The following is a 26,778-nucleotide window of genomic DNA, read 5'->3' as shown; positions in this document are numbered from 1 at the left end:
GAGAAATGTTTGCCTTCAAATGAAATGTGTTGCTGTTGTGCACTGTGAGCAACATTTATGCAGTAAATGAGTAAAAAGACAAGAGGTTAGTGTGAGACAGGAAGAGCCTTTTAGATCAGCTCCTCACACCAGCATCACTCTCCATCCAGCATCCAGGCTCTAGTCGGGTTTTTCTAGAAGGAAAGATAGATGTTCCAGTATGTCGCCAACTTGTTCCTTCCATGCATGGAAGACTTGCTGCTGGCCTTGAAAACCACAGCGGCCACGCTAAATACTCGATGTAGTGTTTCTGGTAGGGTGGATTCATTTTTGCTTCAATCAGTTTTAGTAAAACCGAAGATTTTGTGATCGAACTTACAAGTGGAGGGGTGTCGTCTCAGGCCATCAAGCAAAGGAAATGAAAGAGAATTAAATGTGAAAAGTAATAGTAACTCTTACATTACACTATCTATCTATAATCGGAGGTCATGCTGTATTTCCCATGGTTCTGATTGCAGGGTCAAAAACAAATCATCACTTTCATTTTTAAAATAATAATCAGCATTCATCACCATTACATGTTCCTTGTAATTTAATTATCATGAATATTTAAAGTGTCACGGTAAACAACGTAATTTAAGGATACATCATTCAACATCTTCTACGTTCTAGTGACGGAGGAGCAGCGCTCATCTTCCTTCAGTCTGACGACGCAGTGCAGTTCCCGTAGTGTCGCTCTGATTGAATCAGTGTGTGTGTGCGGTACAACTCCATGAGCCAGTCCAGTCACGTCATCTCCTGTCTCCAGTCTTGTGTAGGAGTTGCTAAAAGTAGTGCTTTAAGGGCTTTAATACATTTCCTTTACTTATGACCAATAAGCTGTGATACTCCATGTAAGTATACAACATCAACCTGCGTGGTGTTTGGATGTTTCATCAGAAGATTCTTTCTTTCTTTCTTTCTTTCTTTCTTTCTTTCTTTCTTTCTTTCTTTCTTTCTTTCTTTCTTTCTTTCTTTCTTTCTTTCTTTCTTTCTTTCTTTCTTTCTTCTGATTCCTACTGAGATGTAAAATACTGATATTAGAATGAGAAGGTTGGTAGTTAAAGGCGTAACAACCTTCCCAGTGGCCCAGTGGTAGAGCGTCCGCCCTGGAACTGGGAGGTCGGGGTTCAAATCCCAGTCGGGTCATACCAAAGACTTTAAAATGTCACCCAATGCCGCCCTGCTTGACACTCGGCGTTAGGGGGTTGGATTGGGGGTTAGTCCACCAAATAGTTCCCGAGCACAGCCACAGCTGCAGCTCCCAGCTCCCTGGAGACGGGTCACATGCAGACATGAAAACTCACCAGTGTGTGATGATGACTAATGGGACTTTAAGTGTGGATGCTCGGCTGTCCAGCCTCACAGGGATGTTTGTGTGGCCCTGAGCCTTTTTCCTCCTCCTCTGGGACGTCCGTCTCTTTTGCGTTTAATGCTGACTTGCTGAGTTGTCTTAGATCCATATCCTCTTATCTGTGTGACGGTGATGGATCCCTGTGTTTGATTCTTTGTGCTGTTTTTTTATTCTAAATGCCTTTCCTTTATCGGCATGCTCCACGCCCCCCAAACCTTAAAATCTAATTCACGTCTCACTCTCTGATCTCTTCTGTCCTCCCTACACCAGCGTCACGCGTCCCTTCTCTAAGGGACTCGTTGGAAGTATTTAATTGTTCTGAAATGTGTTTATTGAGCTGAAGAGAATGATTCTACTCACATCTACTCTAGCTTTAGTTTGCTTGCAGTCATTAAAGGCTTTCTTGGTTGGAGTTGGACAAATTCACAATCTCACTCTGATTCCTCCACCCCTCGTAGCTCGAGGCTGAACATCCTCGCCCATGTGACAGCATCACACTAAAGGCAGCGCGTGCAGCGCAGCTCCCCCTAGTTCGAGGGGAAACTTGCTTTTGTTGTTAGTTAGTGTGCATTAGTGTCAGCACGCCGTGGTCCTGGAAATGCTGCTGTTGAAACAAGAGCGCATGTAATGCATTCAGCTTGTAAAAGTAACACTGGCGTCAGGTTGTTGCTAATATTGTGTTTCTTGTTTGGATCTGTGTTGCAGAGCACGACAAGCACCGCCTATGCAAAAGCACAGAGTACATGAACCTCCACTTCAAGGTCAAATGGTTCCATAATGAGTATGTTCGTGACCTACCGGCCTTCAAAGACGTTCCACCGGAGTATTCGCTGTAAGCGTTCTCTCTTTCCCACGTGAACATGCATGCACAGAGCATTCTGCAACACACACTCTCGTCCAGCACTAGAATTACACTCATCTCCTCGTTTAAGAGACCGGAGAGCAAAGAAAGACAAGTTGCTCGTTTTTCTTGCAGGTTCCACAAAGTAACTCTAACTAATGGTGTTTTTATGCCTTCTGGTAACTTACAGGCTAGACAGCTTTATTGGTGCAGCACAGTTCCTACACCGAGGAAGCTCTGTGTGCTTCACAGCGGCTTCTTTCCTTCTTGTTGCACTAAAGTCAAAACAATAAAGTTTTATTTAAACTTTAAAACTTGGAGAAAGAAATCCAAACTATTGCTGGATCAAAAACCTGCAGTACCCACAAAGCACTGTGTAAACCACCGCAGGTGCTTTATGAACAGGACACTTTGGCATCCTGATCAGTACACATCCCAGAACCTTCCAGTGGTTCAGGCTGCCACAACTAAAGTAGTGTTCCCATAAACCACAGGTTTAGAGTCACATGTGCATGTTTGTGCACATATCAAATACTAAAATCTAGCAAACATGTGCAGCGATGAGTTTTGGTCCATACCACTGAGATCTACATGATGTTCAGCACAACAGCAGCCTCCCGTAGGAGGAACGGACTAGCAGATACGGCGGCTCGGGTTGGTTTTCAGAGTAAATAACGGGCTTTGTAAAGCTGCCATGTTCCGGTGATCCGTGTGGGTGATCCATGTCAGGAGTTTAGACAAGTTGGAATGTGTTTATCGCTAAAGCATCTTTTCCATTTAGTAAACTTAACCTTGTGGAGCCAGCTGTGGCCTGAACAGCGTCCTCCCCTTCTGATTAAGACTCCGCCCCCTCATCTCCAACGCTGCCACTCAGACAGCGTCTCCGGCAGGATTGATGCTTTCAGAGGCGTAGCCGACACATCCTACAAACACACGGCCCCCCCGCGCAGGGGGCCTCCCTCTCTATTTACTGGAGCTCTGGTGGCCTGGCTGCCCTCCGCCACAGTTCAGAACATCCGTTGCTCTGATGACAAAGTTGAGCACAAAGCGGGATCGGCATATCTCCAAACAGGAAGGCATCATCATTCTGCCAGCAAAAGTCCCTCTTTAGCATCTCATCAGAGGGGCTGCATGCAGAAATAAACACAAACATAATCTATTCCTCGGATACGAGTCTGGATGAGCCGCTGCATCAGCCCACACCTTCGCTGGAATGTTTAGAAAATAAATTACCACCAAACATGTAAAAATGAACCATCTAAATCACTTCTGCAGAACTCTGATCCAGTGTTTCAGACGGATCATGATATCTGACTGTCTGCATTAAGGCCCAAACGTAAAGTGTCTTTTTTTCAGGTGGTTCGAGCCGTTCGTCATTCAGTGGCTTGATGAAAACGAAGACGTCGCCATGGATTTCCTCAATGGAGCTCTCGAGAGGGACAAGAAAGATGGAGTGAGTTCAGCTGTGAACAGTTTCAGAAGATGTCACCTTTACTTTCATCTAAAATGCTGCTAAGGCTGAATTTAGGTGAAGAGGAGGAGGAAGAAGTCAGAAACAGCACAGGGATGTAAATGAAACAACAATGAACATGTACGGAGAACAGGAAGTAGAACATGCTTTATTAGGACCAGAAGGGGTGTGGGAGGATCTTGGTGAAAAGAGAGGAAAAGCATCTCCAGGCTCGTGTGTTTGAGTCCTTCTGAATCACAGCACATGTTGTTCTATGTGATGCTTTTAATTACAGACAAAGCTCTGAGTTCGGCCTGCATGCATGTATGTGGTGATGCATGGACTTATTCCCTTTGCTGAAGAGAAAATGCAATTCAGTTTGAAGCTGAATCATTTAAACATTTCTTAGAGTCAAACCACTGAGCCTCGGTAACGGCTTTGCAGCAACTGGATACCGCCGAGAGACGACTCCAGCTTCTGTTATTCACATTTAATATGGACCTCCTCATCAGTGACAGCGTTCAACTGCTCTCTCATTCATGTTTATGCTCTACAGTAGGTTAATTATGTAAACGCACACAATTTCCATTAAATATAAGCATTTCAATAAAATTCACTTATTAATCCTTAAAATTACATTAAATACTTGAATGATATATTAAATTAAAATCTTCAAAGCATATATATATATATATATATATATATATACATACACATATTAGGGCCGTGACTCGATGAAAATGTTTAATCTAATTAATTTGAGGCTTTGTAATTAATTAATCTAAATTAATCGCATTTTCAGAGTGTTTCTGTTTTAACTTAAACTTTTGTTTTCAACTTTAAGACACGTTGTCTGTGATTGTTTACAGAGTAGTGAGAACACGGAGCGTTCTCCCAGCGGCAGCCAGGTGCCTCTCGTTTGTCTGACTACTTTCATAAACTACTGTTAGGGCACAGAATTATTCTGTCTGGTGCTTTCAGCGCTGCACAGATGTTACGTAAATGTTAAAAATATAGCTTACCGCAACTTTTGTAAAGTTTCCGGTGCCACCGAGCAGCCGCAGCAGAGACGATCTCTGAAAAATGTCCACGACACGGACTCCGTTGTTGTCTGGAAGTTTGTTTTTCCAAGTTAAGAAAAGAGGCAGACGTGTTTCCTAAATCCTGCATCAGTCCAAGCAAGGAAACTTCTGTCTGTTTTTATTCCGTTTTAGTAGCCATTAGCACTGTGCATTGTTGTGTGCGTCAGTGATGTTCTGTCTACGAGGAAGTCGTGCAATGACAAAGGTTCCGCCTTGCTCGAAATGCAAGCTGCGATAAAATGCGTGAATTTTTTATGCGTTATTTTTTTCGAATTAATCATAATTAATGTGTTAAAGTCCCGGCCCTAGTATGTATGTATATACATATATATATATATATATATATATATATATATATATATATATATATATATATATATATATATATATATATATATATATATATATATGCACACACAATATATATATATATATATATATATATATATGCACACACAATATATATATATATATATATATATATATATATATATATATATATATTTATGGATACAGCAACTGAACCAGGTTCATTCCCTGTGCAGACTGAAGTCACCTGGTTTTGTTGCTGAGCAGAACAAAGGCACGACATGGAGATGACTTGCTGAAGCCACTATTTCCCACGTCTGGATGAGACCACCGTGGAGGGTGTTTCATATATATGTACATGTTTCCATGCCATAGGTGCTTTAGCTATGTGTGCTGTCTGCTTATTGAATATCATGTATTATTTAGATGTTTTGAGGAAACCAGCTTTTTCTGCTCGTTTCTTCATACCTTATCCTTACGGCTCATCTCTTCTCTGTTTTAGTTCCAGCAAACCTCGGAGCACGCCCTGTTTTCCTGCTCAGTGGTGGATGTGTTCACTCAGCTTAACCAGAGTTTTGAGATTATCAAGAAGCTGGAGTGCCCGAACCCACAGGCCCTGGCTCACTTCATGTGCCGCTTTGCGAAGGTCAGGCTCTTTGCAGTGACCTCCCAGTGAACCCTGATTACTCCTGATGCCAGAAATGACTCCCAGCTAAAGACTTTGTCGTTGCTCTAAACTGACTGTTCGTTGTGTTTGATAGAACATTGTGATTAGAACGTATAAATAATAGAAGAGCAAACAACCAGTGACCATAAATGTTTCCCTCTCATTCCCTGCAGACTATCAACAAAGTTCTTTTGCAATATGCTGCAATCATTTCCAAGGACTTCCCGTTATATCTGAATAAGGAGAAGGTGGTAAGTGCCCATTCACTCTGCAGACGCTGACAGAAAAGGCTGCTTTATTATTTCCATGATTACAGGCTCTAGCTATTGTTGCAATGGAGGCTTGGAACAATGTGCAAGTGTGTTTTCACTAGCCGCTCCTTCCTGTGCTTTAATGCCCAAAACACCATTTCTATTAGCAAAGATGCTATTATTCATGTCCCAGTCTGTAGTTGACGGGGACGACCATTGGTGTTTCCTCTGTCGATGGTTTGATGTGATGGATGACTAAACACGGAGCTTTTCCACTGGCCTAATTATTCACATCGGCCTTTCAAGCTGAAGAATTGAGCGATACCAGGCGGTGTTGGAGCAGAAGAGGCAGATGCTTCTTTTCATTGTTGACAGCCTCGTTACATCTGTCCCAGAGAAAGAGGTTCCAGTTTTGACGGGACAAGAGACAGATGAAGGGAACAATGAACCGAGAGCCTCACGTGTACTCAGAGGAGGCGACGTTAGAGTCTAGCTCAGACTGGGGCCGCTGGGTCGTGCTTGGAAGGTCAGCAGTTTAAAACCAAATTTTCAAAAAGAATTTGATTCAATTGTGCTTCAGACGACTGAAATCAGAAATGAAACCTTTTGATCAAACATTTAGAAATCTTACAGACCTATGGCTGGCCAGTCTCCTTTCAGGAACAACAAACATGGCCGCTCGATGGTGGAGAAAGGAGGCTCATTTCCCATCCTTACTCATTACACTGGGACAGTTGACGGGATGATCCGGTCTCGAGGACGAGCTGCTGTCCCGTCCCAGCCTTACAGACACAGCTGTACAGGTGTTTAGCAGAAAACAGTGCCATGCCTGCCCTGCGCGTCGCTCAGCAACTGCCTGCTACTCTGCTACAAGGCTACTTTTAAAAATAATCAATATGAATATGAGTTAATCATCTTGGGATGTTTTCTGACAACAATCTAAAGAAATGGCACAAATACAGAAAGAAACACATAAATGATAATAAGGAACAATCCGGATGTGTTTTCATTTTTCTGATTGTGTCGGATCAGAACTCGACTTGGGCAGAATCTCTAGTCAGGTCGCTGAGGCTGGGAGTGAAGCTCAAAGCGAGCCACAAATGGGAGGAAAACAGATAAAAGCTTAAAAAATAAATTCAATAAAACACTTTATGTAAAACACATAGTTGTTGTGGAAAGTTGCAGAAAAATAAAGCATATTATTAATCACACAGCAGTGTAGGACAATAACATCTACATTTTATTAATGCGTTCAACTCTACAACAATTCTCCACCACGCAACGTTTATTCTCCTCACAGGAACGCTCGGGGACTTCTGGTATCTAAATAATGTGAAGAACTAAGGTCATCTTTAATCTAATTCCTACCGTTTACCAGAATTATGCAGTCGTGTGTGTTCCACAGCAGCATGCATGACCAGGAACATGTCAACACTTCTGCACAAATACAGTCACAAATCAACAGTCTGAGCCTCCGACAGCATTTGGGCTGAAAGACGCCATCATCCGTCTCCTTTGGGAAGCAGGATTATGGTATTAGTACTATTCATCACAAGTATGCTAATTAAGAAGTGCTGTATTCTCCTCTGCTGTGTTTTGGAGCTGATAACACTTGTTCTATGGGACTCTGTCCATTCGTTCTCGGTCTCTATAACAGTTGTGTGATTAACTTCTGTTAAACTTGTTAAACAGAGAATCGATAACGTCTGACACACCCAGTGCAGATGTTTCTGCAGATGTTTCTGCAGATGTTTCTGCACTGGGTGTCAAACAAGAAAGAAACAAAATAAACAAAATAAAAGACTGACAAATATAGAAACTACTAGAAGCACATGCAATCAGGTCATTCTCAAATTAATGTGACCATGAAAGAACATTTTTAGGTCATCATGCTACTGATCACATGTAAGGATCATGTAGGACACGTGTCATCTTACAACGCTCGTCTAGCAGTAACAAAACAATGATGCTGAGTCAAGGGCGAGAGCTGCTCTCTATGTTGGATACAGAAGGAGATAAGAAGTGGGAGCTGATTAGGTTCAAAGACGGGTCAAAATAAAGATTTAGCAAAACTAACAGAAACTATTCACTAACCCACGCAGAAGGAGTTCAATATTAATGACATAAACAGTTAATTTAGCATCCTCGTATAGAAGTAACTGATCCTAAAGCAATGCTACTGAAGTCATGGACACTGACTCAAGGTTTAGGTAACTTCAGTCATAAACAGGAAGATTTGTTTAGAAGACTCATTCGTCAGGAAAGTTTCAAGGTTGTAAACGGACCTGACCCATGACTCGAGCAGTAGCCTTGGCCTTCTAGATGTCTAATGTCATATGATAACAACAGAATGGAAAAGAAAAACCATGGTAACCTGGAAATCCATCTGTCTGCAATAGATAGTGTTTTTGATCATATTGAATCATCTCTAATGATATTGATCAACGATAGTATTTAAGAATCTGCTCGAGGGCGTGAACCAGGTCATTCATAGATGATCATTTAAAAAGGCACAATCAGTACTTATGAAAGTTTGTTTAGTTTAGGTTCAAAACAAAACATTTATCATCACTCCTAAATGTGACATTTCAATTATGTTCATTAAACCTCCAATCAGGGGCCACACTCTGCTTGATGTTATTTTTGTTTACTCTCATAATCAGTTTTATTGGTATTCAACAGACGCACAAGCGTCATAGTTAGCAGATTATTGAGAGCAATCAGCTAACTGTCTCACTCGGAGAAGCGCCAGGCTCCACCGACCTCTGCGTGTCTGAAGAGGTCAGGTCGCCTAGCAGTCTCCTTCTGTTGGGTCATGGTAAGGAGACAGCGAGGTGCGGCTCAACGATTGACTCAACAAACAATCGAATCTTCAACATTTAACCCGCATTTAGAAAATAAATGTAGGTTTGTAATGTCAGGACGCGCTGGTGAGTGGAGCGGAGGTGAGGATCCAAATGCTGGGGAGGAAGCAGGCAGGCAGACGAGCTGGAGAACGTAAAGGGTTTTAATGTGTTACGCACGCAGGGCATGGAAACAACGAGGCAACAAGAGACCCAGAACTGGAGGGGTTTAAATACAGGAGGACTGGGAGGAGGACTGGGAGCTTGGGTGATTGGGAAACGAGAGGCAGGTGGGAGCAATCAACAGAGACGCAGGCTGAACCAAATGGGAGACGGGACAGGGTGTGACATGTAACAAAGATGTTTAAACTTTATCCTGTTTTACAAAATCCAAGTTATGAAATGTAGGCAACATCATACTGCCTGTCCTACAATAAGTGAAACATGTGGTCATGTACAAAATGTACTATTTGATGTGTTCAGCAATAAATCTGGTCGCTAATTGGTTTAAATTTTACCAAAATTAAATGTTTCAGCCAGAAACTCCATAACTTTATATCTCTCCTAATTGTAAAGTGAGCAAGGCCAAGCAGCTGTGTCAACAGCTCCGTAATCTCTACCGATTTAGGAAACGGGCCGACGTTTACATCCCAAAGAGGACAGATGAATTCTAATCAACTGTCCAGCTACTTCATTCTAAATTTAAAAGTGTGCAAAACCCATATTTATATCCAAACATTAACTTATCCATAACCCACTTTTAAGTTGAATTAACAACTCGGAGTTACTCTTCCTTCTTGGAATTTGGTATCTTTTAGGAACTTTATTAGAAGCTTTTCTGATTCCTGCTTAAGAATCACCTGGCTGATAGGCTGACAGGGATGGCTGGTAGAGTGTTGTCTCGCTTGTGCCCAAGGTGTGTTAGAATGCGTGTTTACTTCCTGGTACCACCTTGCTGTTTAACCCAGACACAGAGGAGAGTGAAATTTTGTGTCAAGCATTTAAAAGTTCCCCATCTGAGAATACATGAAGAATTAAAAGAATTAAAACTTATTAAATGCAAATTCCCTACAACAGCTTTAATCTGCTGTCTCATTTCAGTTTTACTTCCAGTTCCCCCTTGGTCTGATCACAATGTCCGCTAATCGGAGATCTGAACAAGTTCCTACATTTGCCAGACGCCAGAAAGATTCAACTGATGACAAACGATATTTTTAGAGTGTTCAAAATGCAGTTTTTGAATTCAACAGGTACTGCCCACCAGATTATGTTCACCCGGGTGTGATCGTCATCCGCTGAACTCCCTTGTCTTGAGAGTAAACGTCATAAACAAAGATTTAAACAAACAACAAAATAAGGAGATAAAATGCTATTTGACAATAGTCACTAGTTTTGTTGGTCTGGGATTCCTGTTTTGACTAAAATATACACTCTTAGTTTTTATTGGGCTCTCATTTACTACCAAGTACTGATAAACAGTCAATGTCTCAAACTGAGGGGTTCCACTAAAACCGTTTTCCTGTCAGCCACTAAAGGCGACACGGTTTATAGTTTAAATCATATCAGTCACCAGAATACCAGGAACTAAATGTCTGGGTCGCGCCTAACCCTTTCATGCATGAATCATGAAATCTTCAACCATGATTATTTAACAATTGTTCTCATTTATCTTTAGGTGTGAATGAAACACATTTCAGCAAATATTTTTTGTAACATTTAAAAATTTTCTAATAATTTATTACATGTCCACCTCAGTGGACAGCATGTATTCTGAACATGAACTATGTTGGCTGGACTTACTGAAGTCCACATGGAGGTGCTCAAATGCAATAAAGTCTTCAACAGCTGTGCTTAATAGCAAAAACAAATAAGTGAATAACAATTGTGATAATCTGTTCACTGTAGTGACCATTTCACAACAAGGAGTTAATTCTTCTTTCTGCAAGAGTAAGCAGGTCCAGACACCCTCTCATCCATTCCAGCAACAATTAAAGCAGGCAACATCTACGACAGCAGCAGATAACTAGAATCTCGACTTTAACAACATCTAAGACTAGAGATGCATTTCTATTCAAGGCAAAACGCTCAAAAACCCAATTTTATCACCTGGGGTTTCTCTCAGTACCACAAAACAAACAACAAACTTGTCTCTCCAAATCTCTCCACTCAGGTCTTGAGTAGTTCGTGTATGGATCCTCATTTCTTCCCAGCGACGTCAAGACCGTCACACCGACCCCAACCCCCACCCCACCCCCAGATAAACTCATCGCTGGAGGAGATTTAGGTTGTCGACAGTCCCCCGGCGTCGGTTCCCGGTGCCGCGAGGTGATGGGACCCAGGCTTTCGAAGGACCAGTTAATGTCATGGATTTTATCAATATGTTTATCAATAACCCATTTCCTGTAGTCGGAGAGAAAAAGGAAACAATGAACAGTCGAGTCAAACAGTTATAACTGTGGCATAATGCACGAGGCAAAATGCCCCGAACATCTGGTCACACAGTTCATTTATACCAAGAGATAAGAAAGGAATTAAAGTGACATCCTATGAGACAGTGTGTGTGTGTGTGTGTGTGTGTGTGTGTGTGTGTGTGTGTGTGTGTGTGTGTGTGTGTGTGTGTGTGTGTGTGTGTGTGTGTGTGTGTGCGTGCGTGTGAAGTCAAGAATGTGTGTGTGGCTTGTGTGGGTGTTTCTGAATAAGACGCATAGAGCAATACATTTAAATTCAGTTGATTGAGTCAATGATCAAGAATTAATAAACATAAAATTTCCATAACAATACCAAAAGGACAAACAGAAACACAACATTTTAACAACATGGACGACACAGGCAGCATAACGTTCACTTATGAGTTAGAAACAGAAGGCAGCATAGCTTTTATGGATATGAACATAACCAGACAGACCGACGGGACCCTAAACATAAACACATACAGGAAACCAACACACACAGACCCATATCTATTATGGACATCAGAACACCCCACCATACACAACATGTCAGTAATCAGAACATTATATCACCGAGCAAACATAATAACAAAAGAGAGAGACCGTAAACAAGAGGACAAACACATACAACACGCTTTAAAGACCTGCAGATACCCGACATGGGCAATAAACAAAGGAAAACAACAACAGAAAGAAAAGAACAACCTAAGCACCAGAACCAGAAACCCAGAAAGACAAGAACCAGAACCAGTGATAACCCTACCATACATCAGAGGCATAACAGAAAAAATAAGAGCAACAATGAAAAAACACAACATAAACACACCAACAAAACCATACACAACAGGTAGAAACAGACTAGTACACCCAAAAGACAAGATACCAGCTGGACTTAAATGTGGAGTCGTTTACGAAATCCCATGCAAACTCTGCAATAAAACATACGTAGGAGAACCCAGACGCCAACTCAACACACAAACAATAGAACATAGAAAGGAGTGTGAGAAAGAAACAAGTAGAAAACACACAAGAGCAGCAAAACAAGAAGCAGAAAGTACAATAAAGAAGTCAGCCGTAACAGATCACTGCACAAGAGAAAACCATGTAATGGACTGGGACAACACAAGGGTCATAAACACCGAACAACAAAAATACAAAAGATGGATAACAGAAGCTATCGAGATAAGGAGACGTTGATGTGGGACCATGAACAGAGACGATGGAGTTTACACGCTGGACCACGCATGGGACTGCATCGTCGGAGAGGGGAGAGAGGGGAGAGCGGGCAACAGAGGGCGACAACGTCCTCTGTTGCCCACGGATAAACGGAGAAGGAAGTGACGCCACCATCAGCGTCAGCTCTGAGGAAGTTTTGCAGCTGCAAACGAAACGTCAGCAAAGTAAAGAAAACCTTATCGGTGTTTCTCTCCCCGTTGTGTTGCGGCATGCATGGCTGACTTTGCTGTTTGTGAGGAGAATTTGTCAGGAAATCAGAGCTGACACAGTTTACCTTCTGATGTTCCTTTTGACATGTTGCATTGAGCTCTACAGTAGAAAGTCCCAGCAGCAGGGAAACCCTAACCCTGTGGCAGCAGGTGTAACATCTGTCTCACACATTAAAGACTGGTCCGTTTGCTCTTTTGCAGCCCTGCATCATTCTTAACAACATTCAGCAGCTTCGTGTCCAGCTGGAGAAGATGTTCGAGTCCATGGGTGGAAAACAGGTCTGTGCACCCTCTGGTACTTGTTCTAATGACATTAACGCTAAACTGGATGGGGGAGGGGCTTTAGTAAACCACAACCAATCATAATGATGCCCTGGTTGTTGTTAGAGATGTCATTGGCGAAGTTGCTGTCAGACACTGGGAATCACTAATTATTCCTCAGTAACTTCCTGTTTTTCCTTCACTCTTTTCCAGTCACTACCCTCCATTCCGGTGAAAAAGTCGTGCTTATGTTTATGTTATTATTGCTGCGTCGGGGTGAGGTCGTGCTTCTGTTTATGTTATTATTGCTGCGTCAGGGTTAGGTCGTGCTTCTGTTTATGTTATTATTGCTGTGTCAGGGTTAGGTCGTGCTTCTGTTTATGTTATTATTGCTGCGTCAGGGTTAGGTCGTGCTTCTGTTTATGTTATTATTGCTGCGTCGGGGTTAGGCCGTGCTTCTGTTTATGTTATTATTGCTGCGTCGGGGTTAGGTCGTGCGTATGTTTATGTTATTATTGCTGCGTCAGGGTTAGGTCGTGCTTATGTTTATGTTATTATTGCTGCGTCGGGGTTAGGTCGTGCTTATGTTTATGTTATTATTGCTGCGTCGGGGTTAGGTCGTGCTTATGTTTATGTTATTATTGCTGCGTCGGGGTTAGGTCGTGCTTATGTTTATGTTATTATTGCTGCGTCGGGGTTAGGTCGTGCTTATGTTTATGTTATTATTGCTGCGTCGGGGTTAGGTCGTGCTTATGTTTATGTTATTATTGCTGCGTCGGGGTTAGGTCGTGCTTCTGTTTATGTTATTATTGCTGCGTCGGGGTTAGGTCGTGCTTATGTTTATGTTATTATTGCTGCGTCGGGGTTAGGTCGTGCTTATGTTTATGTTATTATTGCTGCGTCGGGGTTAGGTCGTGCTTCTGTTTATGTTATTATTGCTGCCTCGGGGTTAGGTTGTGCTTCTGTTTATGTTGTTATTGCTGCGTCAGGGTTAGGTCGTGCTTATGTTTATGTTGTTATTGCTGCGTCGGGGTTAGGTTGTGCTTCTGTTTATGTTATTATTGCTGCGTCGGGGTTAGGCCGTGCTTCTGTTTATGTTATTATTGCTGCGTCGGGGTTAGGTCGTGCTTCTGTTTATGTTATTATTGCTGCATCGGGGTTAGGTCGTGCTTATGTTTATGTTATTATTGCTGCGTCAGGGTTAGGTCGTGCTTATGTTTATGTTATTATTGCTGCGTCGGGGTTAGGTCCTGCTTATGTTTATGTTATCATTGCTGCGTCAGGGTTAGGTCGTGCTTCTGTTTATGTTATCATTGCTGCGTCAGGGTTAGGTCGTGCTCATGTTTATGTTATTATTGCTGCGTCAGGGTTAAGTCGTGCTTCTGTTTATGTTATTATTGCTGCGTCAGGGTTAGGTCGTGCTTCTGTTTATGTTATTATTGCTGCGTCAGGGTTAGGTCGTGCTTATGTTTATGTTATTATTGCTGCGTCGGGGTTAGGTCGTGCTTCTGTTTATGTTATTATTGCTGCGTCAGGGTTAGGTCGTGCTCATGTTTATGTTATTATTGTTGCGTCAGGGTTAGGTCGTGCTTCTGTTTATGTTGTTATTGCTGCGTCAGGGTTAGGTCGTGCTTCTGTTTATGTTATCATTGCTGCGTCAGGGTTAGGTCGTGCTTCTGTTTATGTTGTTATTGCTGCGTCAGGGTTAGGTCGTGCTTCTGTTTATGTTGTTATTGCTGCGTCAGGGTTAGGTCGTGCTTCTGTTTATGTTATCATTGCTGCGTCAGGGTTAGGTCGTGCTTCTGTTTATGTTGTTATTGCTGCGTCAGGGTTAGGTCGTGCTTCTGTTTATGTTATTATTGCTGTGTCAGGGTTAGGTCGTGCTCATGTTTATGTTATTATTGCTGCCTCATGGTTAATTTGTGTTTATGTTTATGTTATTATTGCTGCGTCAGGGTTAGGTCGTGCTTCTGTTTATGTTATTATTGCTGCGTCAGGGTTAGGTCGTGCTTCTGTTTATGTTATTATTGCTGCGTCAGGGTTAGGTCGTGCTCATGTTTATGTTATTATTGCTGCATCAGGGTTAGGTCGTGCTTATGTTTATGTTATTATTGCTGTGTCAGGGTTAGGTCGTGCTTCTGTTTATGTTATTATTGCTGCGTCAGGGTTAGGTCGTGCTCATGTTTATGTTATTATTGCTGCGTCAGGGTTAGGTCGTGCTTCTGTTTATGTTATTATTGCTGCGTCAGGGTTAGGTTATTGTTGAACTGAACCCTCTTTTCTGTGTTGGGACAGAAATCGTGATGAGTTTCTTTCCTGTCTCTCCATCAGTGTTTACCCTGAGAAGCGGCCCCTCTGGTGTCTTCCAGTGGACGTGCATGTCTCTCTCTCTACTTTGTAACACCTGTCTTGCCTGTTTTGTCTCCTGTCGTTGTGTCCTCTGTCCCCCCTCATTTCCTCTCTGCTCTCTCTCTCTGTCTCCAGGAGGAGGGGGTTGTCTCCTTCTGTAAGGTGTGTTCATTAACAACCCTCCTCATCATTTACCATTTGGTTCACCTCACGCTCCCATGCTTTTCACACCATAACCCCCCAGCATGTGTCCCCCACCACGTTGGACAGGCTGCTTCAGCTCACCAACCCCCCGTTATTGGCTAAAATCATCAGATCCTTTTCCCGTCTGCTGCTTCTCATTTAGACTGGTGCTATTTACTTTGGGCTGTTGATCCCACCGCCATCATGCTGGCGGCGGTTCCCATCCCATCTCTGCAGGAACACGGACCTGTCCAGCTGTGCACTCAGCGGATATCCTACTGCCATCCAGCTGTTTGTTGAACCAAACATGGAGCCATTAGTTGTACAAGACTCAACCTTGAAATCAGATTTAGATCTCCATGAAAAATTGGATCTTTAAAGGTTAATTTTCTGGAGTTTCTTCTTGGAAAACCTTGAACCATTTTGAAGAGCCCGTTTCGTGTTTTTCTTCCTGCACATCAGATCTCGTTACTAAATAGTTTTCTATCAGCAAAGAAACTCGCAGCGTGCCAGTGCAATTACCAAGTGCTGTTATCATGATGCTACCAACGCTCCTACACAGGACTCGTTTATGGCCTCATCAGGGACTCATCTCATCAGATTAGTATCAGACTTTACTTTGGATTCTGCCCTGTTTGCAGATATTCTGTTTTCCCGCTCCAAAATGCTCGTTTATTTCTGCGAGTCATTCTGGGTCATCTGCTCTGTGGAATAACAACCTGCCAGTGAGTCCATACTGGACTGTTGAAACAGGAAAGTGAAGCCAAGCTGGGTTACAGCTGGTAGGCTGTCAGCCAGAGGAGAGATGCCGGTCTTCGCCAGCTAGTGTGCAGAAACCAGGTGTTCCATGTGATCCAAACGGGACGGGATTGTATGTCTAATGAACAAACAGCTCAGAATGCCCTCAGTACTTTAGACTTGATGTAATGACTTGTGACAGAAGGAGGTGCTTGAAGAACCCAAAATGTGTCCGGGACAGTTGGGGAGTTTGGTGAGAAAGGGAGGAAAAAGGGCTGAAGATGCAGCCCCAAAGTTTAAAGGCGTGGCACACAAGCAGCCCACTTGACCTGCCAAGGAGGGCGAGAAACCGAAGGTACAGGTAAGGGTGACCACCAGGTGGGTCAGAGGTGAAAACCAGGGTTGGTGCCAAGAAGACAGAAGACCTGAACCCGACCCTGAAGTTTCATTTTCAGGATTTACTCTCGCGTCTCAGTCTTTGGTGGACGTTTGCACTCTAACAGCTGCTCCTCCGTTCATCTTGATTGTTTTGTCTTTGAAGAAGAAAAGATGACTAAACTTAAAAAAACTGGAAACCGTCGCGCCGTTACATTCAGTTGTTTCCCAGTATCACCCTGGATGTAATGTAACTAGCTGATGTAATGGGATACAAATGTAATGTAACTAGCTGATGTAATGGGATACAAATGTAATGTAACTAGCTGATGTAATGGGATACAAATGTAATGTAACTAGCTGATGTAATGGGATACAAATGTAATGTAACTAGCTGATGTAATGGGATACAAATGTAATGTAACTAGCTGATGTAATGGGATACAAATGTAATGTAACTAGCTGATGTAATGGGATACAAATGTAATGTAACTAGCTGATGTAATGGGATACAAATGTAATGTAACTAGCTGATGTAATGGGATGCAAGAGAAGCATTTCCCAGCTCAGGCTGAATGTGAACCAGCATAGAGTTGTACCTCACAACAAGGGACTTTACTTCCTCTGAGATGCATCGCTGCCAGGAGAAAATTTCTAAATCGTAGTTTTTGTGAACACAAAGCAGAAGATTAGCGAAGGTCGGCCAAACATCAGGGCCTGTAGAACCGTTCTTTCCATCTCTTCTGAAATGATTTTAATCTGCTCTCCATCGCTGAGGTGGTGAAATAAACCCAGGTGAGAAAAGTCTTCCATGCATGGAGGCATAAACCTGTCTGGATGGAGGTGCAGATGAAGGCATGGATGCAGAATAATGAAAAGTTCACTTTACACATCTGCTTCCCAGCTGGGCCATCAGCCATCTGAACGGGTGAGGTGGAGGACTTCGTGCTGATGGGGATCCACCATGCATGTGTGTGGTGATCTCTGCACACATGCATGGAGTTACCAACACGTTTGGTGAAACACGGTTTGCGTTCATTTAGCCAGAATCACAAACACGAACATTGCTGTGCATCCATCACATTGCACATGCTTACACCTGGAGCTCCACAGAGCAGACGTTTCATGCATGGGTGTAAAAAAAGCTGTCATCATTTATTGATGCTGTTCTTCTGTAAGCTAGTGTGGAAAATTCACTGAAACCTAAAGTGGAGAAGCAACCAACAGCTACGGTCCAACATTACTGTACCTGATTGCTCCTTTAGCCTGCTGGAGATTAGGAAATCCCTGAGGCATGCAGCCTCCGTCTCTTCTGTAGCTGGTGATGGGGCACAGAAGCCTCCCCTGCTAACACCCTCTCTTATGACTCTGTGGACAGCCATCATGGCGGCGCTCTGAGGTGAGCGGTGCATTGGTATTCAGAGCGCTGCTCAGCACAGATGGCAGGCAGAATAAGTGGGAGGCCATGGTGAGGCAGTTACATCTCCTCTGTGCCCGTCCCCCCCTTCGCTCCTTCTCCAGCACGCCCTCCACAGCTGAGATACAGACTCCTTGAGTGTTGGCTGCTATAAGTGCAGCAGTGAAGTAACGGTCTGCTTTCCACTGCTCTGACAGCTGGATGCAGAGGCCAGTGATCTGCTGAAGGAGCTGCAGAATAAACTCAACACGGTTCTGGACGAACTCAGCGGAGTGTTCGGCTCCAGGTGAGTGCTGCTCTACGTGCAACAGATCATTTTCTCCTGGCTGACATCTCAGCGTCTCGTGACATTATTGTCAACTGAAGGTTTAATTGGCTGAAATCCTCGTGCAGCATGCTCAGTGAGCACAGCAAGTTGCTAAACATCTCATTCTGAAGGGAAGACACTCGCTCACAATATCTCTTCATTAATTTGCTGTGAACAGCAGGGGTCAGCTTTCACCATCTCCAAGTTTCTAATGTTGACGGTCACAGCCCAGATTATGAACACTGAACATCTGTTGTCACCTCCCAGCTTCAAACCTGTCATCGAGGACTGTGTGAAGCAGATGAACCAGGAGCTGGTTCAGATGAAAGGGCCCATCAAAGGGAGCAACCCCGCCATGGACGCCGAGACGGTCCTACGACCTCTCATGGACCTCCTGGATAAAAAGTGGGTAAATCATAAAAGTAAAGTAAACACTTTTGTTCATCCAGCTAAACTAAACTATTCCAGTATGAAATCTGAAAGCTACGCTTTAGCTTTGAGCGTTACAAACGTGAGAGAATCGTCTAAAACCACTAAATGCACACGAGCTCAGATGGGTTAGGGTTAGGGTTGGGTAGTTCTAACCCTAACCAGAGAGGACCAGAGACAGCACAGCTGTGTTCCCATCACACCACACCCTCTAAGGGCTGTTTTACCCGCCCGCCTCAGCCTGCTGCTGTCACACGTCTACAGGTCCACCATATCGATTCAAGGAGAAGCCATGTTTTACACAGTGGTGTAGGCCTTCACACACATTTAGATTTTACCTTTCAACAGCTTTTTTATGAAATATGTGGTGTTAAAACATGTTTTAAACAGTAAAAATAAAGTTTTTTCTTGTGCTGTGGTCATAAACTAACATGTGGGAAGGAAGTTTATACTGAAACACATTCATTCTCCACTGGCTGGGGTGTCGGTTTGTCTCTAAAACAAACTAAAGCGACATGTAGCTACTAAACCTCTGAGTTTATCGAATCTGCAGCGAGCTAACACAACATTTCAGACGTTTGTAATTCCACACCGACGGACAAAAAGCTGCAGAGTTGTTATAAGAACCAAAACAGCGACTCAGAAATTATTTCTTCATGCCCTGAGAAACCACGGCATCTTTTGTTTTACTCTAATATCAGGTGAAGCCGGCTGGAGGCTAACGCTGAGCTAACAATGCTAATGATTCATCAGAAGCAAATAGTTGGCCGTAAAAGTATCTAAAGCTACTTTTTCAATGACCAACAACTGGATTTTACAGTGAATGAACGGATCTGCTGTGTGACTTGTGTTGGCTCGTCATCCAGAACCTTCTGGAACCGATCCGTAGCTGACAGCAGCCGTGAAACCCACAGAAAGGGAGGGGGGAGTCACCCGTGTGTTTAGAAAACAGGCTGCAGCTCCCGAAGGTGACCACAGGATGTCGTTCTTACTTCATTCACCTTCTAAGGAGACACATTGTGCAAAGCTCACCTGTGGTGCTGCTGTGTGCGTCTGCTGCCTCTAGGGTTGGGGTTTGTGGAAGGAACTGGCTGTGCTAGAATAAAAAGGCCAGGCTGGAGAGTCTCTGCAGCACGGCCCGGGTCTCCTTTTATTTATTCAACTTACTTCCTTTAGTTCTCCTCCTGGTGTGCCGGGCCCAGAGAACCTCACCAGGGAGGCGTCCTGACCAGATGCCGAGCCACCTCAACTGGCTCCTCTCGACGCGGAGGAGCAGCGGCTCTACTCCGAGCCCCTCCTGAATGACTGTGCTTCTCCCCCATCTCTTAGAGAGAGCCCAGCCACCCTGGGGAGAAAACTCATTTCATATCTGGGCTGCATGGTGGTGCAGTCGTTACCACTGTTGCTTCACAGCAAGGTTGCAGGTTCGAAACCCGGCTGCAGCCTTTCTGTGTGGAGTTGCATGTTCTCCCCGTGCATCCTCCGGTTTCCCCCACAGATCCCAGCGTGCCCTGTGGGTTAACTACTGTACTGCCACATCAATAACCATGTTGGAGTAGCCTTCCACACCCAAACGTTAAACGAGATTAAAGCTCACAAATCTCTGAGTGTGCTGATGAAGGACCGGAGCTCCTAAGGGGGACACGTTTAATCACATTCCTGCCTCGGACACAAGGAAGGCTGACTTCACTGTCTACTTAAATTCCAGTTTCATTCATGCGGGCCTGTTGAATCTTCACGTTTTGGACGTTGCTGTGAGAGTCAGTCAGGCATCGCTGGGCAAGTCTAGTACCTCTCCTTTAGGACGGTACCAGCGCCCTAACCCTAACCCATGAACACAGAGGCCCGTGAGGGAATCCTCGTCATGACATGGAAAAACAAAGTCCTTCCTCTGATCTCTGAGACTTAACTCACATGAAAAGCATCGGTTTTATGCTCAGGTCTAATTTTAGTATTGAGAATGAAAATGTGTGACAGCTCTGAGTTAATTCAGACACACACCCTCCTAACGCCCTCGCCTCCTTCTGCCCTCTCACAGCCTGATGCTGTTCGCTAAGATCTGCGAGAAGACGGTTCTGAAGAGAGTTCTCAAAGAGCTTTGGAAGATTGTGCTCAACAGCATCGAGAGGACGATTGTTCTTCCTCCGCTGAGCGACCAGAGTGTGAGTTTGAGTTTCTCATCCCGGGCTTCACCTCCTGTCCACTCGTCCCTCCATCAGTCCTTCACACAGGAGAGGAAGCCCTGACTTTTCCTTCCCCAGGACCTGTAGCATTTTATCTTCTTCATTTTGGTTTTTGTTCTTGGCTTTGGAACCAGACGTCCCATTTCCTTTTCTATACCAACAATCATTTCTTATATTTCAGTACGTGTGTTTAGGGCACTCGTCTCCTGCCTTTATTCTAAAATCTGTTTTCATTCATGTTCTAATTAAAATGTTTGTTCAGCAACAGGGAGCCCAGATGATCTTCAGCGCTGCCAAGGACTTGGGCCAGCTGTCCAAGCTGAAGGTAATCTTTGATGAGTCTGAACAGATTTGGTCATTTAACCGTTTAGTCTAATGGAGCGAGATTCGAAGCATCAAAGAAGAAGATTTTATCCTCGTAAAACCAGACATGAATAAGGTGTCCCCGTGTTCATGTAGGCATCATAACAGTAAATAAAGTTGTGCTCAACAATAAGACTTTATTACATATTTATTTTATTAATTATTTATTAAATCCCAATTTTTTTCAATGGAAGCTTAAAATGAAAGATTTTCTTCAAGATTAGTTATTAAAGCTTTAACTTAGTGTGTCATCATCATCATTTTTATTATTATTGTTATCATCATTATTGTTATTATTATTATTATTATTATTATTATTATTATTATTATTATTATTATTATTATTATTGGTATAATAATAATAATAATAATAATTATTATTATTATTATTATTATTATTAGTAATATATTATTATATTATTATTATTATTGTTGTTGTTGTTGTTGTTGTTGCTGTTATTATTGTCATTATTATTATTATTATTATTATTAGCAGTAGTCCAAAACTTGGTCAGGGATTAAATGAATTTAAATGAATGGATGCATTTAGTGCAGTTGAATTGAGACAATTAAACATCTTTTCAAATTAAAAGTCTCTTCCTGGGGATTGATTGTTTTTTATGCATTGATGGGAACAATCAGCTGAGCCTGTTTGACTCGCCGGCTTTCTAAAATCTCCGTTAAAGACTCAGTCATCATAAGTATAACGTGTCTGAGTTATGCATCATCGTTTAGCTGCAGCCAGCTGCTTCACTCTGGTTTGTTGGTTTCATCTGAGCCGCTAACACCAAGATGATGCCAACACCGAGACCAGGCAGAAGCGTGAACCTGGGAGGATTAGCTGCAGCAACGTTTGCATCAGGCTCTGAGTTTCTTCAGCTTCCTGTTTCATGAAACATTTATTGTTTTTTCTGCTCCTGGGAAATAACGTGTTGCCAGGAGTTATTTACTGCAATCAATCCACAGGTCAGGGAAGCTCCAGTTAGAATTGACAAAAACATTTTTCATGATTGAAATAGATTTTTGAAGTGCTGAGACTTTGAAATGGAGAGGTTGAAGTTTATGTCTCCATGGACCTGGTTATGTTTCCTCCTCATAAACGGCAGCGATCTTTAGTACCGGACTCTGCTTTTCATTACCATCATGCTGGTAAACACCTTAAAGCTGGCAGCCTGCTGCAGTGATTCACCCTCTGGTTTCCCTCCAGGAGCACGTCATCCGAGAGGAAGCCAGAAGTCTGACGCCGCGCCAGTGTGCCGCCTTGGACCTCGTGCTTCCCACCATCAAGGTACGTTTCTGCTACTGCCATGTTAGGTTGGAAAAAGTCAACTCGACCTTCAGAACGCAGCTCAGAAATAAGCAAACAATGTCAATAAAGATGATATTTTTAATGACTATTTCATCTAGGAGGAAACATAGCCTGACGTAAAAACATCAGAACATTTAAAGCAAACAGAAGAAACGGTAGATTTTCCTCCTGCAGCACATTTCCTGTCTCTCACAAACACGAGACAGTTAGAAGGCTCAGTCTGACGAGGCGGGAGGAAAGTTTGGATGAGACGCTGCAGGTGAAACACTGCATCATAAAATGCCTAGGAAACTAATTGCTTTTGCAGTCACCATGGAAACCACCTGCAGCTTTAGATCCGTCACATCGCTGGGACTCTTTTCATGAACATTTAACAAGAACAGTGTCTTATTTCTGTTAAACGGAGGAGAATGAGCTGATTATTAGAGGAAATGGTCGTCCAGCGGTCACTACACCTGCATCGTGCTCCTGTAGATCAGAAAACTGGAATGACACCAGAAAGCTCAGTTCTGACATGCATTCGTCAAATAAACCAGTTTGCTTTATTGAGAAACCAGTCATGCATATCTCCTCTGAATGTTCTCAAGTTTACTCTCTTACAGTCTGTTGGGTTAGGGTTAGGATGCATTTAGGGATTATACTACTGACGTATTTGTTTTAATCCACGCTGACCTATAAAACGGGTAGGAGCACTCGGAGCAGCCTGACTAACAGAATCACGTCTCGTGTCTCCTCTTGTTGAACTTGGACCTGAGAGTGATGGAAATGGTTGTTTCAGCTTTCAACCTTAGCTTCAGGTTAATGTGTGTGCATCTTGCTCTGGATGTCTGAGAGGCTGTGGTGTAAGGAGACCACCTTCTGAGTTCATAAGCAAACGTCTGATACCAGAAAGAACACGACAAGGGAAGGATAGACCAGATGGAGGGATGTGAGAGACTGGCTGGTAGACGTAAAGAAGATAGGACACAGAGACACGACAGAGACGTCCCCCTCTGGGCAGTGAAGTTTCCAGAGGCAGGTTGGTATTGTGAGCGTCCAAACTGACTGGTGTTCTGAGCCAGAAGCTGTAGCGGCTGCATAATGGCCATCGGTCAGAAAAGGTGAACGTGTTCCAGCAGGAAGCTACGCTACCTTCAAAAGGACGGTCATCAGTCACAAGTGTCAGACTTTTATCTCAGCAACCCAACTGCAGTAGCTAAGTTTAGGACGTCCCTCAGCAAGAAAAACACTGAAGCCTTCCCATGTGTAACACGTGTTAATGTAACACATGTTACATAATGTAACACCTGTTTATGTAACATGTGTTACTGTTACATTAACACATGTTACATAAACAGGTGTTACGTTATGTAACATGTGTTAATGTAACACATGTTACATAATGTAACACCTGTTAATGTTACATTAACACCTGTTTATGTAACATTAACAGGTGTTAATGTAACACCTGTAAATGTAACATTAACACATGTTACATAAACAGGTGTTACATTAACACCTGTTAATGTTACATAAACAGGTGTTAATGTAACACCTGTTTATGTAACATTAACAGGTGTTAATGTAACACATGTTACATAATGTAACACCTGTAAATGTAACATTAACACATGTTACATTAACAGGTGTTACATTAACACCTGTTAATGTTACATAAACAGGTGTTAATGTAACACCTGTTTATGTAACATTAACACCTGTTAATGTAACATTAACAGGTGTTAATGTAACATTAACATGTGTTAATGTTACATTAACACATGTTAATGTTACATTAACACCTGTTAACCCTTTGATGCATGAATAATGAGGTCTTCAACTATGATTTTTTTAAACAATTTTTTTCATTCATCTTTAGGAGTGAATGAAACAAATTTCATATTTACATATTTTTTGTAACATTTAACTTACATATAATTTATTAAATGTCCATCTCAGTGGACAGCGTGCATTCTGAACATGAAATATGTTGGCTTGCCTTACTGAAGTCCAAACGGAGGGGCTCACATGCAATAAAGTCTTCAACAGCTGTGCTTAATAGTAAAAATAAATAAATAACAATTTTGAGTACCTGTCCACTGTAGTGACCATTATGCATCAAAGGGTTAATGTAACACCTGTTACATTAACAGGTGTGTATTGCATGGTTAATGCAAAAGCTGTGACAGCATAACACACACACACACACACACAGAGAACTCTAGATTTTATTATAAATGTTCGTTCCTTTTATCTTTACAACTCCTTCCTGATGTTTCTGTTTGTCCCGCTTCATCCTGATCCTGTTGCTTTTCCACTTTGGAATTATATTTGATGATCTACACGTCTTCCCTGTCCTAGAGGATCCTGACGATGTTTTAGTTTGGGTTTTTTGACTTTTTACCCATTTGTACAACCATCCCCATCCACGTTACTCCGTAAGACCTTTACATATGCAGAGATGGCGACTGAGCTTAATGGTACCTTCTAACTGGTAAAACATTCTGGAAGGACACTGTAAAGGATGGGTAGTTTACATCTTACTTATGAACCATTAAATGTAAGATTCCATAGAAATACTAAACGTCAATCTGATGGATCTTTGAATATTTTCACCAGAACTTTTTATTGCAGGGATTAAGCGACACTTCGTATTAACTCCAAGGAAAGAGAGAGAGTCAGGTTTATAATAGTTAAGAAATTTATTTCTACACAAATTAAACAAGACTAACTTAAACACTCTGTGTGATAATGGACTAGGGTGGAGTGAGACGTGATGGATGATGATGGTGTGTGTGTGTGTTATTCAGAACCAACGGATCCGGAGCAGCGGTTAGTTCTGAGTGGGAGTGAATGTTTCGCTCTAAACTTTAGTAGGAGATTTATCACACACACGAGACGCCATCTGTCGGTCTACGTACCCCAGGGGAAGCCTCCGATCAGATCCAGAATGTCTAGATTCTCTTGGACCCTCCTTGGTACCGAAGCCGGTAGAAAAGCAGCGGTGCCGACCAAACTAGTGTTGGAATGCTTCCAGGTCACGACAGGTTATCACTGGCATCTCCGAGTCCTAGAAGGGGTCGTGAGGTTCAGCTTTTATTCTGAAGGAACCGTTGTGGTCAGGTGTAACTGCAACAGATTTTATCCAGCTTGTCTGAGGTTCTTTATGGCTGAAGAGGAAGTCCGGATGGCCGGTCCAAGACTTCTCTAGAACGCTTTAAACTAAAGAAAAGGTGGCGTGGGAGAGTTTTTATAACGGTCATATTTTGGTTTACTGGCGAATCAGAATGTGACATGTAAAAGAGGGTTTATACAAACACCACAGAAAACCACGCCCAGCCAGAAACGTTTCACAGATTGATTGAACATTGGGCTCACATTATTATTGGCAATAACAGTTATTGATTATGTGTTTGTCAGAATAGTTCTTCATCTTCGCTTGGTAACAAAAGTGAAGCAGTTCAGATGAGCAGAGTGCATGAAAGACCTTGGCCACTGTCTCATGAAGATTAGCCTGTCAGAGACTTTTTGTCTCTGCTCGAGCAGACGCAGCAGAGCATGACCTTTAGGTCAACAACAGGACTTTCATGACGCTACAGCAGGTATGAAGACTTTAGCAGCGGTTTAAGTAATTATTCTAAATGCCTTGGTTCTTGTTGGTGAAGGTGAGCTGCCTTTATTAGGCTCATGTAAGCTCATAAAGGGTGTTTTCAGTCCTACCTATGGTTGGCTGAAACTTATTTAACTTATTTAGTTTAATAAAACAGACTAATGGGCTCGACACACTGGAGGCCACATCGTCTCTCCTCCATTCATTTTCAATGACACGTGCGCGACAAAGCGATGATCGCGGGTCTCCCTCCTACTAAGCGAAAGGCGAAAAACATGCGTGTGAAATTTTGTGCTTGTGCACGTGTCGTGCACAGGGGGCCCAGCGACGCGATCCCAGAAAGTTGAAATATTTTCAACTTTTCATCGCTGTCGCTCGGACGAGGACCAATCAACGGAGGTTTCATTCACTGACCAATGAGCGGACAGGATGCTCCGTACACCTCCGAGCAAACATGGAGGAGAAGTTGATTATTATTATGTTTTATAGTAAAATCAGAAGTAAGATTTCACATAACTCTAGCAGCACCTTGTGAAACATCATATCTACCGCTTTATTACCTCTG

General features: G+C 42.7%; 1 protein-coding gene across 5 annotated transcripts in view; it reads left to right on the top strand.

Annotated features, from left to right (window-relative positions):
- Positions 1-26,778, top strand: part of LOC107396706 (protein unc-13 homolog C) — a 124,635-nt gene that overhangs the window by 91,527 nt on the left and 6,330 nt on the right. For 2 of the 5 annotated variants that reach the window (XM_070555190.1, XM_070555188.1), the window contains exons 18-28: positions 2,078-2,204; positions 3,570-3,666; positions 5,557-5,700; positions 5,895-5,972; positions 12,912-12,989; positions 15,456-15,482; positions 18,231-18,319; positions 18,608-18,745; positions 20,808-20,931; positions 21,215-21,277; positions 22,523-22,603. In XM_070555190.1, coding sequence (XP_070411291.1) covers positions 2,078-2,204; positions 3,570-3,666; positions 5,557-5,700; positions 5,895-5,972; positions 12,912-12,989; positions 15,456-15,482; positions 18,231-18,319; positions 18,608-18,745; positions 20,808-20,931; positions 21,215-21,277; positions 22,523-22,603 — 1,046 coding nt within the window. The remainder of the gene's footprint in view (positions 1-2,077; positions 2,205-3,569; positions 3,667-5,556; positions 5,701-5,894; positions 5,973-12,911; positions 12,990-15,455; positions 15,483-18,230; positions 18,320-18,607; positions 18,746-20,807; positions 20,932-21,214; positions 21,278-22,522; positions 22,604-26,778) is intronic. The other 3 variants (XM_070555189.1, XM_070555192.1, XM_070555191.1) reach the window with 3 other exon arrangements.

The sequence above is a fragment of the Nothobranchius furzeri genome, chromosome 9 (genome assembly GCF_043380555.1).
Source record: "Nothobranchius furzeri strain GRZ-AD chromosome 9, NfurGRZ-RIMD1, whole genome shotgun sequence".
Classification (NCBI taxonomy): domain Eukaryota; kingdom Metazoa; phylum Chordata; class Actinopteri; order Cyprinodontiformes; family Nothobranchiidae; genus Nothobranchius; species Nothobranchius furzeri.
The sequence above is the reverse complement of the archived record's forward strand: the minus strand, read 5'-3'. Positions and strand labels throughout refer to the sequence as shown.